Source organism: Canis lupus, chromosome 3, assembly GCF_003254725.2.
Source record: "Canis lupus dingo isolate Sandy chromosome 3, ASM325472v2, whole genome shotgun sequence".
NCBI lineage: Eukaryota > Metazoa > Chordata > Mammalia > Carnivora > Canidae > Canis > Canis lupus.
The window spans coordinates 13,814,386-13,832,123 of NC_064245.1; the positions used below are offsets into that span (position 1 = coordinate 13,814,386).

The 17,738-nt window shown below is 37.9% G+C and overlaps 2 protein-coding genes across 6 annotated transcripts in view; both read left to right on the forward strand.

Annotated features, from left to right (window-relative positions):
• Positions 1–15,833, forward strand: part of SPATA9 (spermatogenesis associated 9) — a 40,688-nt gene extending 24,855 nt beyond the window's left edge. For all 5 annotated transcript variants that reach the window (XM_049108206.1, XM_049108208.1, XM_025438192.3 and 2 more), the window contains 2 exons: positions 9,168–9,263; positions 15,354–15,833. In XM_049108206.1, the coding sequence (XP_048964163.1) occupies positions 9,168–9,263; positions 15,354–15,641 (384 nt within the window). In that variant the 3' untranslated portion in view covers positions 15,642–15,833. The remainder of the gene's footprint in view (positions 1–9,167; positions 9,264–15,353) is intronic.
• LOC112653876 (nascent polypeptide-associated complex subunit alpha, muscle-specific form) overlaps positions 1–17,738 on the forward strand; it is a 133,622-nt gene that overhangs the window by 54,097 nt on the left and 61,787 nt on the right. The gene's annotated exons all lie outside the window — the stretch shown is intronic.

Sequence of the window (17,738 nt, forward strand, 5' to 3'; positions counted from 1 at the left end):
ATATGTATTAGTTCATGTAGTTGAACAATCTGGAATTGAGAAGGCTTCAGTGTATAGGTACTCAAATGATGCCTGCAGGGTCCCATTTCTCTCTTTCTCCACATCTCCTGGCTCTGCTTCTTCTGTGTTAACTCCATTCACAGACTGACTTGCTCTTCATGGTTACAAGATGATATGAAGCTGTTTCCAGGACTCCATCCTTCCAGGTTCAATTATAGCAGCAAAAAATGAAAGTGCTTGAGCTAGCATTCCTGGCCAAGTCCCGTAGTTCTCTCTTACAGAACGGCCTCTAAACCAGGGAAATGGGATGCACTGATTGGTCTAGGATTGATGGCCTGCTCTTTCCCTTTACCCCTCCAGCAGAGGTTGGAGCTCCATCCTGACCACATGACCAGAGAATGGGGAGAGGATGAACCCTCAAACAAAATTTGAATTATTTTGAAAAGATGAGAAAATGGCTGATGGATGGCTGAAATCAACAAAATATCCATTACATAGGAATCTCTCTTTAAGCAAAGATTTTAACGTATCCAGAAATCATCAGATAGTTCAACTATGAATTGCCTGAGATAGCAATTACAAAAGGCTCCATTATAATACTTGATGTTTGAGACAGTAAAAAAATACTTTTTGTTAACTACTGGATTCTCTAAGCACTATGACCCTTATTCCTCTATCTTCAGGTTGTCAAGAAGAAATACAGCTGAGCTGTATAATTCCCACTGAAACACATTCCTAAAATGAATAGTTTGCCATGATGTTTCTTTCCTTCCATTGTTAATCCATAGTTTTTATAGAGGGTTGATATAAGAAATGTCCTTTGAAGCATATTTCTGTATGTGTTATGAAATCACATTTAAAGACACTGTCCACTCTGTTATTCAGTCTTTCTTTTTTCTCCTCTTTGCTAAGTCAGAACTGGAGAATCTCAGATTTTATACTATTGACAAGCTAATAAGTTAGCCTGCCACAGGTGTTCAAACACATACACTGATAACAGACACAAGACTCCCCTGAGTCAGAGACAGAGGTTGTTTATTATTTACTGCACAGCAGCCAGAGCCATAGCTTGTGTCATTTCCCTAACCCCTGACTTCCCACAGAACACATGTTACCTAGGCGTGTAGTAAGTTGCATCATAGGAGAGGAGCCTGAAATTAGGAGACTCAGCTTTTATAGGAGTGCTGGCTCATCTGTCCAGCCTGAGAGACAGAGACAGAGAGACACAGAGAGAAACAAAGGGAGAAAAAGAGAGAGGGAATTGGGGGTGGGGAGCGAGAAGTAAATGTTTCTAGAGGGTTTAAGGAGAAGGCTTTATCTTTAGTGCCCTGTGACATGTCTTGGGAGATACATCTCCAGATCTCTCCAGAGGAATATACTTTATCCTGCTTCTAAAGCTGTTTGCTATTCACCATGTCCTTTGCTCAGAAGGCCCAATCTATACAGGAATGAGAGACAGCCACAGAGAATTGCCTCCCGATACTCATGAAAATTCAGTGGCAGGAAAATAATCTATCTTTCCAGTTGAATTTGTGTTTCCTTATATCCAATATTGAGAGCTGAAAAGCACAATGGATTTGTCTCTTTGCCCTGACAGTGAGTGTCACAGGTAAATTGAGAGCTTAATTGTGATACCGCATTCCAGGGACCTGAGGTGAAAGAAGCAGGTTGAGGGAATAAGTGACCTGTCCAAGGTCCATATGCTGTGACTGTCTCTTTGACATCAACTCAAAATCAACACCTATGAAATTTCTCCTCCTTTGCTGTTGTTCTAATTGTCTTAGAGTCTAACTTTAATTTTTAAAATTCTTGTCAACACAATATTTCAAAATATATATAATGTAGTTTATCAGAAGTTCCACCCAAATGTAAATTGGTAGTAATATTTTACAGTATAGCCTTCAGATACTTCCTTTATAAAAAGAAATATAATTGGGCACCCAAGTGGCTCAGTCGGTTCAGTGTCTGCCTTCAGTTCAGGTCGTGATCCTGGGTCCTGGGATTGAGGCCCGCATGGGGCTCCCTGCTCAGGGAGGATTCTCCTTCTCCTCCCTGCTTATGCTCTCTCTCACTATCTCTGTTGCTGTCTCTCTCTCTCTCTGTCAAATAAACCTTTTTTTTTAAGATTTTATTTATTTATTCATGAGAGACACAGAGAGAGAGAGAGAGAGAGGCAGACACAGGCAGAGGGAGAAGCAGGCTCCATGCAGGGAGCCCGACACGGGACTCGATCCTGGATCTCCAGGGTCAGGCTCTGGGCTGAAGGCAGCGCTAAACTGCTGAGCCACCGGGGCTGCCCTCTCTCAAATAAATCTTAAAAATATATTTATATATATATTTTATATATATAATTAACCATGTTCTAATCCATTCCACATTTTTTTCTCTACCAAAGGTAATTATTATCCTTGGGTTGATGTTAGCATTTCTATGCATACTTTTATATTTCACTACATTTGTATACATCTATTTTTCTACATATATTTAAAATTTATATAAATGATATAATACTGTACTCATCCTTCTGAAGCTTTGTTTTTTCACTCAATGTTTTTGAAATCTGTAGCTATGGTTTATTATTTTATATTGTTTGTGGTATCCCATTGTAAGAAAAAATAATCCACAGTTTATTGTTGGACAGATGGGCAATTTAGTTTCCTTTTTTTTTTTTGTATTACAAACAATATTTCATTGAACACTCTTATAAATGACTCCTTATCTCTGTGTGTGAGACATTCTTCAGGTATCTATCTAGAAGAGGGATTACTGGGTCATGAGGGATGCACATCTTCAATCTTATTAGCTGTTGTCAATATGCATTTCACTTTCTTGTGAATCATAGTGATTCTTGAATCTGAGGATAATTTCTACAGTTTCAGAAAATTCTTAGCCATAGTTTGTTCAAATATTACCTCTTTCTCATTTTCTCTAATCTCTTTTTCTGGAGTATCTATTAAACATACTTTGGACCTTTTCATTTTATTCTTTTTTTTTTTAAAGATTTTATTTATTTATTCATGAAAGACAGAGAGAGAGAGAGAGAGGCAGAGACACAGGCAGAGGGAGAAGCAGGCTCCATGCAGGGAGCCTGACGTGGGACTTGATCCTGAGTCTCCAGGACCAGGCCCTGGGCTGAAGGCAGCGCTAAACCACTGAGCCACCCGGGCTGCCCCCATTTTATTCTTTATATCTATTTACCTTCCTCATATTTTCCCTTTAGTTATCTCTTTTTGATACTTCCTGGGACATCTACTCACAAACTTACTGCTCCATCTTTTAGTTCCTGGCACAGTGAAACCCTTCCTTCTTTCCTTCCTTCCTTCCTTCCTTCCTCCCTCCCTCCCTCTCTCCCTCCCTTACTTCTTTTTCCTTTCTTTTTTGTAAACTCAGTCTTGATTAAATTCAGCATTTGATTTTATATAGAGTTTGTGGGGGCATTTCTATGTGTGTAAGGGTCCCAAAGTAGCTCAGCCTGCCCTACTACTGAAACCAGATGTCCTTCAACTTTACTTAGTATGTTTTATAAATTTTAATACAAGATGGTTACATTTCTTTCTGGAAGTAAATGAAGTATTCTGCTTTTTCATTTATTCAGCATATATTTATTGCACATTGAAATGTAAAATCACTAGGTTAGATATCAGATGTCTTGCTCTTGTCCTATATGGACTCTGTGGATGAGAGGCAAGTAAGCAGTGTCGGTGGAGTATAGCAAGTGCATGATCAGAGTGTGCAAAATGTACTATGGAAGCATCAACAAGGGGCATATAATTCCAAAGAGTGGTCAGTGTAGCCTTCCTAGAAGATAATACTGGATCTTGAACAGAGGAGATATTAGCAAAGTGAAGAAGTAGGAGACTTATTCCTGGAAGTGAACACTGTATGTTAAGATGCTGAGGTCAGAGAGAGCATGACTTATTTAGGAAATGTAAGCAGTTTCATGTGACTAGAGCAAGACAAGTGGGAACAGTGTCAAGTCAGAGATTCCAGGGTCCTTGAGGGTTAGGAATGCAGAATTAGCTTTATTTGGATAATATGTATTAGCTAGGGTGGAGAATCAGAATTGCCACTGAGAGGAATTACGTTGTAGCAAGGAAGAAAACAATATACCTCAAATATAAAAGTCTCAGTGAAGAAGGATTAGAAGTATAAATAGTGAAGATAATGGCCTGGAGAATCAAAGGAACAAAAGACTAATATAAGAGGTGCGTTGGAGGTCAATGGATTGGTCTGTGAATGGAGTGTACCCACGGTACCAGTGTACCAGAGAGCTAAGTGGCACAGCACGAGAGAGCGACACCAGCCCTGGTACATACATTGCTTGGTTGTCTTTCCATAGTAACAGAGTTTAGCTTACCCAGGATGAATTGCAGCATGAATTCCTTCAAGGATTGCCAGGCTGCCTGTGTCAAAGTAGAACTTTCTCTTGTGCAGAAGTAAAAGGAATGCAATCTGGAATTGCCATGCAAGGGGGGTATGTTTTGTAGGTTCATGGAGGATGTCACCTTATGTAGGAAGGTGAGCAGCCCAATTAACCTGTCTGGAGGTGTTAAAGATCCTCTTCATATGTCTGTCTTGTCACTGATCTGAGGATAATTAATGAAAGAAAGATATTTTTGTGCATAGAGCACCTTAAATGGTTCTACCAGAACTCTGTTGGCTATTACGGAGCTGGGGATGCTCTGTAATTTCTCCCTCAAGAACATGCAGTAATTGTTTCCTCAAGATGATTAGAGGATGAACATTGTTACAGGAGCTCCGTGACAATATCCTCAGGCCTTTCTGGTTGTATACAATGCTCAGCCCTAGCGCATGCCCTATGTGCGTTAGCATCTTCAGAGATACTGAGCCCAATATGAAATATCCAAAGACCCAACTGATACAAGTGACCTGAAGAGACCCTGATGGCCTGCTGTAACATGAGCACATAGTTGGAGTCAGTCCTCTCCAGCTTTTTAAAGGAGCCTTCCTTTGTACCTGTCTTTATGGGTACTGAGTCAAGTTGCTCCTCAAACCCTGCCAGGTTATGCAGACCTGAGATTATAGCAAGTTATCTGCTGGTTCTGAAAGGGCCTCAGGAATGGAAAGCTCTGGTTAAGTAATTTCTTGGTGGTTTTCAACATCCCTAGCATCGATACTTACAGAGTGGAGCATCTGCTTAGCCTTATAAGCTGTCTGGATGAGTAAAGCTTGCAGCTGCTCTAGGCTGCAGTGACCTAGATAATCAGCTTGAATGCTGACTTCAGCCAAGACACGTCAGCTCCCAGACATAGTTGTTGACTTTGGCAGGGCAATGCAGGGCCATAGGACCAGGAGCTCTTGCTATGATCGAATCTTCCTTATATATGCCCCAATTTTCCTTATAGTGGCATTAGAGATGACTGTTTCTCCTTTGGACAGGCACTGTGGAGTGGGGGAAGCCAGATATGGGCAAAAGTAAAGAAAACCCTCACCATCTAAAATGTCTGTGACTTACGTGAACCCTATTGAACTTGTGCTTCCTTTTTCAGGATGAAGACCAGATACTTTTCTAAGTATAGTTTCTTCCTAGCCGCAACCCTCCAATGTAGATTCCAGTTTGGGGTTTAAATTCAAACTTCAGGGGCACCTGAGTGGCTCAGTGGTTAAGTGTCTGCCTTTGGCTCAGGTCATGATCCTGGGGTCCTGGAATCAAGTCCCACACCAGGCCCCCCAGAGGGGGCCTGCTTCTCCCTCTGCCTATGTCTCTGCCTCTCTCTGTGTGTCTCTCATGAATAAATAAATAAAAACTTGAAAAAAATAAACTCAAATCTCACATATTTTGTGGAAAAAATATGTAAACCTCAAAAATATCAAGAACTTCTAGAGGTCCTTGATGGGCTTGCCACGAGAGGTTATCTTGGGTGGTATAATTCAAGACCTGGGGAAAAAGGACAATTCCTAGAAAGAATCCCTGGATCTTGAAGACATGACCTCTCTAAGCTGGCCATTGTCCCAAGCTGGGACATTGGAGCTTGTATAGGACCATGTAAGAGTTTATTCAAGAAGAGTGTTCCACAGGATAGTAATACCAGGATAAACAAAGTCCAATAGTTTTCTGTACTGTGGACTGCTAGGAGCCCTCCTGTGCTCATGAGTACTTGGGGTTGCTCATGGTTATGTAGCTTTTCCAAGCCTATAGGAAATATTTTTTTTCTGGACCTGTTACCCAGTCAGTGCTGCTTGCAATGCTTACTTGTGAATTACTGAGTTAAAGTTTCCCCTATTACTACTATCCTGGTATCCTTTGTCAAAGTGGTTTTGAACAACATAAACTAAGTTGGGCTGGTGGTTTTTAACCTTCAGGTCATCTATGAGCGGGTCTTTATTATTTTCTAAACTGCTAATGGTTTGCTCTTTTGTGATTTATCTAAATTTTAGTGAAAATAAGATAAACTCAGATACTTCTTTTATGACTTGAGGTGGTCAAAATTATGTGGCAGGAGTGGAACTCAAAATTACGTGAAAGAAATTTTGTTAGAGATTGAAATGTTTTTACTGTTGAAATATCTATGTGTCTGAGATGTTATTAGTATGACCATATAACATATCCACATATCTTACATATCCATGTATCTTATATGTTAATATTAATGTTAAAAATTCAAAGAAATATGGGCATTATATCGATATCAAGAGTCTTTTCACTTAAATAGACAAATGAAATTAAAATAAGAAGTTAAGATAACATTTTTAAAATTGGCTGAGGTAGCTAAATAAAACCTTTGATTTATTTATCTGTTTTAACATACACTATTCTTGCTTCTAGCAAGCCAAAAAATGAAACAGGGTGGTTTATAATATGAAAAATATGTATTGGAAGTAGGTCATAAAATTGAAAAATGGCTACTTGCCAGTAGCCACATAAATTTTGGAGGAAATATATTTTCTACAGGACTGACTTGTTAAAGGAATGGCAAGTGTTTATTAAAAGCATTAAAATGGTGAAAAAGTGACCCTGAGGCAATATACAGATTCATCATTCAGAAGCATAACATGTATCAGATAATTTATTTTGAAACTTTGAAAAGAAATCAGTTTTAATTACTTTAGGTGAAGGACAAAATCTGAAAAAGAAGTTGCAGTAAAACAGGAAGAGAGTAATTTCTCATGTGTGCAGACACCACATTTATTTTCATTGTGTGTAGCCTACCAGTTACCGAGTATGGACCTCCCACCATACGTTCACATGTTGACAAACTCGTGAAACTTTTACTCTGCTAGGAGGCATTTTGTTGGAGTATATCTGCTCTCTTTCCTGACGTCTGCTCTCTACTTGTCTGTCTCCCTGTAGCCTAATAGTGGGATTCAAAAGCACGCTATCAATTTGATTCTTCTAGCAAGAGGGAAAGAGCAGCAGCTGCCTCATTTCCTGGAAACTCTTTCCAGAAGCCAGGAACTCTGGGAAATTTTCCAGTTCTCCAAACTAACTTATGGCGAGAGTAGGCTAAAACTGCCCCTCCCTATTCCCATATCTAGGAGTTAGTATGGCCTGAAAGACAAGAAGTAAGAAGGAATGCCCACTTCCACTGCACCTCCCACCACCTCCATCCCTTAGCTGGCAGGCTAGATAGTATTCTTGGCTTCCACATTCCATTAATCACTTTAGGGAGAAGGAGGTAAATTGTGATGGGCAATTTTGTTCTTCATTCAGCAGTGGCAGCAAGCAAAAACTGAATACACTGTAACAGGCACTTAGAACACTGCCATACAAATGTTTGTTCAATAGAATGTCATTATGTATCCTTCAGAAGCACTTTTTAAAAGGCTGCAATATGCCATTGAGTGAATATAGCTTAATTTACCTGACCATTCTGCTATCAATTGTTACAATTGTTCAGTGTCATAAATAACTTTAATGTACACATACATACTGTTCTTTCTAGTTTGTATGCCTCTTTACTGTTCATTTGCATGATTTTATTAGCTGCCGCCTGTACCTTTGGGGAGTTATTGAAGCCATTGAGTGTCTTGGCGCTTACTTCAGAGGAGCATGGCTAACTGCCACTTCACTGCTGAATGGGAGGGAATGTTTTTCCTAATGCCCTCGTTTCATATCCTACTCAAGGCAAGAGAGGTGACCTAGAAGAGAGTATAATTCCCTTAAATTAAATATATTCTGAAAAAAAAATTAAATATATTCTGTTATGTTTGAGGCAGAGACACCTATGACCAGAAGCTAGAAACCTTTGAGAGGCAAATTCATTATTGGTGTAAACCTTCTCTGTGTCAAAAAAAAAAAAAAAAAGCATGCTGGATGTGAACACAGAGCATTTACTAAAGCTTAATGATCATCTAAGGTTAATGCTGGCCTTCAGCAGTCTCATGATTAACATTTCCAATCAGGTCATTAATCTGCAGGAAATGCTTAGTATTTTGATTTCTGTTTGCTTAATGAAGAGGTAAATAGTTTAGTAAAGGATGATTACATGAATTTGAACAAAGAAAAGACTGTTTTTCTAACATGCACAGTGGCACCCCCTAGTGAGCACACTTGTTAAATGTAAAAAAGTTCAAGTAATTTTAGATTTTGGAAATGCAAGATTATAGATCTTTCATAGGTTTTGGGGCAGCCTGGGTGGCTCAGAGGTTTAGCACCTAGCGCCTTCGGCCCAGGGTGTGATCCTGGAGACCAGGGATTGAGTCCCATGTCGGGCTCCCTGCAGGGGAGCCTGTGTCTCTGCCTCTGTCTCTCATAAATGAATAAAATCTTTAAAAAAACAACAACAAAAAATAGATCTTTCATAGGTTTTTATAGATCTGCCATAGCAAAAGAGAGCACCTTTTTGAGGGACATCTGGGTGGCTCTGGTTGAGTGTCTGCCTTTGGTTTAGATTGTGATTCCAGAGTCCTGGGATTGAGTTCCCACAGTGGGCTTTCTGCATGGAACCTACTTCTCCCTCTGTCTATGTCTCTGCCTCTCTCTCTGTGTCTCTTGTGAATAAATAAAATAAAAAGAGAGTACCTTTTTATTAAAAATAAGAGAGAGAGAAAATATATTTTTGGAATGTGAAAAAACCCCAAATAGGCTCAGTAGATAACTTTCTTTAGAAATATTTAAATTCTCATTTCACAGTAACATTGTAAAATTTAACACTGTAACATTGAAAACTTATATTGTAGTAAGAAAAGTTTTTTCTGTTTTGCAGGTCAGAAGGGGTTCTTTGTTTGAAATCATTTCTTTTCCAGCAAAGACTGCTTTAATTAGCATAATGTATGCTTCATATGCAGCACTCATTTATTTGGTAAGTTAAGAAAATTATTAGAATATAGATATAAATATACTTATCTCATGTAATCTTAAATATATAGATATATTATAAATTTATAAGCCAAGGTACTATCCTCTTGTTACACAAAATAACTTTACATTAAACATTTACTTTTCTAAAAAAAAAATTACTTTTCTGAAATAAAAGTCAATTCATTTCTGAGGCCAGTCAATTCACCAAAAACAAATTTGCTTGAATAACTAAAATTATGTTTATAAAGTTTATTATTACTTAGTCAAGACATTTTGGTTTTACTTTCACTTAGCTATGGTTGTTTTGTTTCAGACATTGTGCCATGGTTTGCTAAAGTTCAGCATTCCATCATTTAAGTCTATGATATTGGGGGATCCCTGGTGGCGCAGCGGTTTGGCGCCTGCCTTTGGCCCAGGGCGTGATCCTGGAGACCCGGGATCGAATCCCACATCGGGCTCCCGGTGCATGGAGCCTGCTTCTCCCTCTGCCTGTGTCTCTGCCTCTCTCTCTCTCTCTCTGTAACTATCATAAATAAATAAAAATTAAAAAAAAATTAAGTCTATGATATTGGGGAACACAAGTATTACTGTATTTTGAATTACAAGTGCTGTAATTCCAAAGTGTTCATTAAAAAGTGTGACAAAAGAGGCACCTGGGTTGCTTGGTTGGTTAAGCATCCAACTCTTAATTTTATTTAGCTCAGGTCATGATCTCAGGGTTGTGAGATTGAGCCCTGCACTCTCTCTCTCACTCTCCCTCTTCCCCTCGCCTTCTAGTCACAGGCAAGGAGTTCTCTCTAAAAATAAAATAAAATAAAAACAAAGTGTGACAAAAATATAAAGGATTTTATAAACTATAAGGGTTTATTTTCTTTTAATCCATTGCCAGTGATACTACTAAATTTAAAAAAAGTTTAAAGTATAATACACAAAGTATGATGAATTATCATCATACACAGCTTGATGAATTATCACAAAATCAAGAAACAGAGTATAACCCTCATTCTAGAAGCCTCTTTCTCACTCCCCTCAAAACTACTAACTTGATAATCACTAACCTCTTCTACAGAGGGTAACCACTATTTTGATTTCTAATACCATAAGACAGTCTTGTTTAAATTGTATTTAAACGAAGTCATATACTATATATTATTTTATATGTCTTTTTTTGCTCAGTTATCATTAGTAGATTCATTAATTACCTATAGCAATAGTTTGTTGGTTTTCATTGCTGAGTAGTATTTCATTGATTGGAAATATATTCAATATATATATTCTATATATATGTCACTATTCACTCTATGGTGGAAATTTTTTATTATTTACAACTTTGGCAATTGTGAATATGGTTTCCATGAATGTCCTTGTACATACATTTTGGTAAAATTTCTGGATCACAGAATATGCATTTGTTCATCTCTAGTAGATAATGTCCAACAGTTGCTATGGTCAGTCTTTTCCATTTTAGCCATTCTTGTGGATGTGTAGTATTATCACCTTGTGCTTTAATTTGTATTTCCTTTGTTATTAATGAGATTGAGTTCCTTTTTATGCATTAAGTGGACATTGGGATATCTTCTTTTGTGAATTTCTGTAAAAGTCTCTTCTGTTTTTCTATTCTATCTTTTTCATTATTGATTTGTATTTTTAAAAAATTCTAGGGCTAAATACTATTTTGGTGATTTTGTTTATTCTGTGACTTCCTTTCACCCTTTTAGCAGTGTCTTTGAAACAAATTTTTAATTTTAATGTAGTCCAGTGTATTAATCTTTTCTTTATGTTAAGTGCTTTTTATGGCCTAATTAGGCGATATTGACCTACATCCAAGGTCATGAAACTGTTCCCTCTGATATATTGTGCAAGGCTTATTATTTTATCTTTTACTTTTATTTATTTATTTTTATTTTTATTTATTTATTTTTAAATTTTTATTTATTTATGATAGTCACAGAGAGTGAGAGAGAGAGAGAGGCAGAGACACAGGCAGAGGGAGAAGCAGGCTTCATGCACCGGGAGCCCGACATGGGATTTGATCCCGGGTCTCCAGGATCACGCCCTGGGCCAAAGGCAGGCGCCAAACCGCTGCGCCACCCAGGGATCCCTTATTTATTTTTAAAATTTTTAGTTATTTATTCATGAGAGACAGAGAGAGAGAGAGAGAGGCAGAGATACAGGCAGAGGAAGAAGCAGGCTCCATGCCGGGAGCCTGATGTGGGACTCAATCCCGGGACTCCAGGATCAGGCCCTGGGCTGAAGGTGGTGCTAAACCACTGAGCCACCCGAGGTGCCCTATCTTTTACTTTTAGATTTATAATCCATTTGGAATTGGTATGAGGTAAGGGACAAATTCTTCCTTCACAGGTATCCAGTTGATCCAACTCAATCTGCTAGGGGGAAAAACATTTCCTATTGCCCCAGAACATTTCTTTTGTCATAAATCAAGTGTCTGTTTATAGACTCTTTGTTCTATCCATTGATCTATTTTTCTGTTCTTACACTGATTCAGCATTGTATTATTTACTAATAATTATTTACTAATTCAACATTGTATCATTTACAAGAGCTTTATAAGTCATAACTAGTAGAATAAGTCCTCCCTTCTATCCACGAGCATGATATATCCTTCTATTTATTTGGTCTTCTTTAATTTTTCTTAATAATTCTTATAGCTTTTTTTGTTAGAGGTCTTACACATTTTTGTTCATATTTGTTGATCATATTGAAACACACAATAGTAAAGATTCAGTTTCCCCCATAACCTATAGATTGATTGTGGTCCCAACTAAAATGTGAGCAGGAGTGCAAGTTGACTAGTTTAAGATTTATAAGGAAATGAAAAAGGTCAAGAATAGCCAAGTCATCCTTGAAAAAATAGTAAAAGGGATCCCTGGGTGGCACAGCGGTTTAGCACCTGCCTTTGGCCCAGGGCACAATCCTGGAGACCCAGGATCGAATCCCACGTCGGGCTCCCGGTGCATGGAGCCTGCTTCTCCCTCTGCCTCTCTCTCTCTCTCTCTCTCTGTGTGTGACTATCATAAATAAATAAAAGTTAAAAAAATAAAAAAAAATAGTAAAAGAACTTACTTTCATAAACATATTCATGGTTTTTAAAAATAACTGAACTTATAAATATTTTTCAGGTGTTTAAATTTTTGAGAAGTAGAACACCTGGATGGCTCAATGGTTGAGCATCTACCTTTGGCTCAGGGTGTGATCCCAGAGTCCCGGGGTGAATCCCACATTTGGCTTCTGCAAGAAGCCTGCTTCTCTCTCTGCCTATGTCTCTGCCTCACTGTATATGTCTTTCATGAATAAATAAATAACATCTTTAAAAAATAATGAATAAAAAATAAATTTTTGAGAAGTGCTCAGTATCTTAAATGTGAATCTCATACAAAAATGACATCCAGCTGAGCTGGGATGGAAATATGCTGCAAAAAAATGGGTGAGATGAAGTAGCTGTGATGAAACTGAAATAAATTAGACTAAAGACAAAATTAAATTCTAATTTCTTGAAGGCTTTTGAAATCATCCCTCATGACTTGTCATGCTATAAACTTTCTAAGTAGGTATTAGAAACAACTTTTTGATGACCTGATTAATTGGTCATGTATGTGCCCAAAGTCTAGGAGAGGTCAGGGCTAGAATTATGCTTTTGAAAGCAAATAATTATATGTTGTAAGTTAATGCCCTGTGAGTGGAACCACTGTGAAAAGAGTGAAAAGTCTGGAAGTGAAAAGAGTAGAGAGTCAACAGAAATTTTAAAAATAGCAACATTTAAGGTGAGCTAAGATGAAATCCATGAAGGTGACAAAGCAATAATCAGAAAAGTAGGAAGCAAATCAGGAGACAAAGTGTCAAGGAAATAGAGACTTAGTTGTGAGCAGTTAAGTATCAAATACCAACAGAAAGCATCAAGTAAAATAAAGATTTGAAAACTGTTCATTAGATCTAGTAGTAAAGATGTTGGAGCCAACCATCTTAAAACTATTCCAGTGGTGTTATAGGATAAGTAAGACAGAAATAAGCGGTTTCAATGAAGAGGAGATGATAAAACCAAATCATGAATATAGATGCTGATTTGATCAAGAAAAGCAACCATATATAGCAGTGAAGAGGAAAACAGGGTGCCAAGGATTTTTATTTTAATTTTAAGATGTTAGGGATCCCTGGGTGGCGCAGCGGTTTAGCGCCTGCCTTTGGCCTGGGGCGCGATCCTGGAGACCCGGGATCGAATCCCACGTCAGGCTCCCGGTGCATGGAGCCTGCTTCTCCCTCTGCCTGTGTCTCTGCCTCTCTCTCTCACTGTGTGCCTATCATAAATAAATAAAAATTTAAAAAATAAAAAATAAAAAAAATAATTTTAAGATGTTAGATACTTGAGCACATTGGAAGTTACAGGGCAAGAGGCAGTCAAAAAGGAGAGGCTGCAAAGGCATGGAATAATTGATAGGAAAAAGGTAGGGTAGACTAAAAGTAAACACAAGATCAGGGTACTGACCTTGATCAAGACCCTTCATTTTCTGTGACTGGGGTAGAAGTGGTTAGAATGGGCACAGATAAAATTTTGTTGGTGGGGAAAGAAGAAATATATCGAATAAGACAGGGCTTCCTAATCTGTTTTGGAGGGGAGAGAGAGAGCATGCTCTTGAGCAGATGAGCAGGGGGAGGGGCAGAGGGAGAGAGCATTTTAAGCAGGCTTCATGCCCAGCATGGAGCCAAACAAGATGCTCAATCTCATGACCCTGAGATCATGACCTAACCCAAAATTAAGAGATGGATGCTTAATGGACAGAGCCACCCAGACCCACTCCCTCCCCCCAGTCTTTTTTCACAGCATGGCATACAGAGAAAATTATCCTACATGGGGATAAATGGATGAAGCTGTTTGCAGCTGGAAGTGATGGACCTCAAGGCTTATAGCTCTAGGTTGGGATATACTTGGATATGGGATATACAAAAAATACCTGGCAGTACCTTAATTGCTGAAGACATTTAAATATCTCAGTTAATTAGAAGTCTCAAGTTAGGTGGTTCCCAGGTTTGTACAGTGGATCTACAATGTCATCTGAACCAGGACCTTTCCATCTTTATTTTATGCTTTCTTGTTTGTTGTTTTTGGTCCTTATGTTTGCTGCCTCATGCTCATATTTTATTTTGTTGGCTAGAACAAGGTCACGTGACCACATCCTAACAGCAGGGAAGTGAAGGGAAGCATCTGGTATTCCCTCATTCTACAGTGGGATGCAGGCCAAGAGAGGAGAAGGCAAGAGGCAGATCAGAAGGAAATTGAAGTTGGTCAAGCCAAGGCCCTCAATCCTCTATTACCTACTTTAGGAAAACCCTCTAAGAGTTTATAGCCAATTATGTCAGCTTTAGGCATCACTTTGGTAAAATAAGCTAGTTTAGGTCTTCTTACATTTTATGGATTTTATTATTCTTGTTGCTTGCCTTAAGCTCTTATCATCATCTTTTTCATCATTAGTAAACTTACTCTGTAAGTTTCCAATTTTCAAAGCTCCATTACTCTGTGTTTTGTTTTGACATTCTTAAAATACTGAATGGCATTCTTTTGAGGGAAAATGGATTATGTGTTTGCTTAGAAATCATTGATCTGCTAGTTTACTAAATTCTAACTAATGTGTTTATGGCCTTCCAATTGCACACATAGGTATAAGCAAAGTGTAGGGGGAGAAAATAAACAAAAAAAAAAAAGAATCTATTTTGAGATATTAACATGTTTGGGGACAAATCCCATCTCTCAGAAAATGTTTCATTTAGTTTAGGAGAAGAAAGGAATTTCATTTAATTAAATCAGAGTAAAGATGTAAAACAATGAATGGGGGGGGAGAAGTAAAGCATGTCTTTATTGAAGCATACACTTATGCTTTAATTTTCTTTCTAGATGATGGTGTAATATATTTAGAACAAAGAATCAATCTCCTGATGTTTATCATGTGCTTAGGAAAGGAAGTGCTTCTTTCTTAAAGAATAAGATTAATGACTTTATGTTACACATTTTATTATTACTGGAAGTTCAGTAGCTTAAAAAGAAACTTTACCTTTCAAAAAAAATTTTTTTTATTATTAGACAGTCTGTGTTAATGCTGTGCTGGAGAAGATAAAGAAAATTTTCCAAGAAGAAGAAACCATAAGGCAAAACAGAAAAGAGAATGAAAATCTTAGAAAAGCCTTTTCTGAGCCTGTGCTTTCTGAGCCTACATTTCCTGAAGGTGAAATCAAAGCAAAACCTTACAGGTCATTACCAGAGAAACCAGACAGTATTTCGGATCGCCCCAAACTTCCTGCTAATAAGTTGAGTAATAAGATCCAAGTTTTACATTCTGTGTTTGACCAATCAGCTGAAATGAATGAATAAGCAAATTGGAACATGAATATTACCAAGTGGAGCTTAAGAGTTATCTATCTAATCACATTTCATCTGATAAAACCAGGAAACTAGTTTTCATATATTGAGTGCTCTGCTTTAAGAAAAGGGTTGGAGAACTACTAAAATGTCATTCTCAACTATTTATATGGTAGAGAAAATAAAATGAATCTTGATGTAGAAGTATGACAATGATATTTTAATGAACAAGAAAGTGTACCCCTTGGAGGCTTAGACTTTATGCTATCATTTATAACATGGGTATATTTTATTAAAGACCTGTTTTAAGTATCTTTCCAATTACAGTTGGCCCTTGAACATGGGTTTGAACTGTGCAGATCCACTTATATGCAGTTATTTTTTGATAAATATATTATAGTAAATGTATATTCTCTTCCTTATGATTTTCTTAACACTTTCTGTAGCTTACCTTAAGAATACATTATATAATACATAGGACATTAAAAATATGTGTTAATCAAGTGTGTATGTGATCAGTCAGGCTTCCAGTCAATAGTAGACTATTAGTAGTTAAGTTCTGGGGGAGTTCAAAGTTAAATGTGGATTTTCAACTGTGCATGGGGTTGGTACTCCAAACCTCTGCATTGTTCAGGGGTCAACTGTATTCATCTGGAGGAAAAATACCCTACATATCAAAATGCTATATCTTTTTCAGAGATCACAAAAGGATATTTATTTTCTATTTATAGGCTGTATAGTTTGAATCTGCCTATTATCGATCCTTTTATAGCTCATCTATAAAGTTACAGAGAACTTATGATTCACAGATATAATATATTTATAAAACAAAATATTATTTACAAATCTTACAGAAGATTTCTATATGTGAGGATAGGATAGGACATGACATTTTTTATTTCCAGATTTGGAGGAACATATTTAGAACCAGAAATTAAGCCCATATAACTCACTGTTGCCACTGGGTCATGAAAGAAAAACGCTTCTGTAACTGGCCCTGCAAATGAGGGTCACTGTTTTGCCTGCAGGAAGCACTTTGGTTTCTTCCATGTCTTAAATTCTGGACATGCGTTAAGACCTGACTGGTCATTGGAGGATTAGCACCTGATATAATAGGCTAGGATGTACCATCAAGTGATGGTACATTTCCTGTACCTGGTAAACAGCTACTGCCATAAAAGGACTTATAAAAAGCCCAACCCTGGCTTTTTAATAGTCTGAAAAATGAGTGACAAGGGTTGTATTACCTCATATTACCCATATTCCATCAGAAAAAGAAATGTGATACTATGTAGCAAAGGGCTCTGTAAGCACACCCTTAATGATAGGTACTTAATTCACTTACTATTTTTACCATACCAAGGGAAAGAGTCCAGGTGGCCCCCCTACAATGTTCAGTATTAGGTTTGAAGCCGTAATTCAATCCTAGGCCACTAAGAAGATTACTGTGCTTAGAGACAAGATTCCAATTTTGACAAACAGCTTTTCACACTCTGAATTCATAATGTGATCATCCTGGTTCTGATTCTACTTATTCTTATATTCTACTATTTGCTGCTGAGTTTTAGATGATAAACACCCAGAGTACTACACCACAGCGTGGGCACCAGGCAACCAGAATACTGCTAGCCATAAATAACTGGTATGTGAAAGCAGGGTGGACCAACTGAACGTCAGCCCTGTCCGGGAACTCAGCAGTAGGGACTCTGAGGAACAACACCCTCTATCTCTTCTAACATTTACATGAAGCACTTAGTTCTAAATACATCACAAAATTCTCAAAAACAAAGCAAGGGATCCCTGGGTGGCGCAGCGGTTTGGCGTCTGCCTTTGGCCCATGGCGTGATCCTGGAGACCCGGGATTGAATCCCACATCAGGCTCCCAGTGCATGGAGCCTGCTTCTCCCTCTGCCTGTGTCTCTGTCTCTCTCTCTCTGTGACTATCATAAATAAATAAAAATTAAAAAAAAAAAAACAAAGCAAAAACAAACTTATATTTGAAGATTTTATATAGGACATTCAAAGTACTTTGGCTTACTGAATAAGAGACTTCACATCTCTCATGGCTGGGCAGCAGCTGTGTGTCTTCTTTGAGTGTTTGCTTTGACC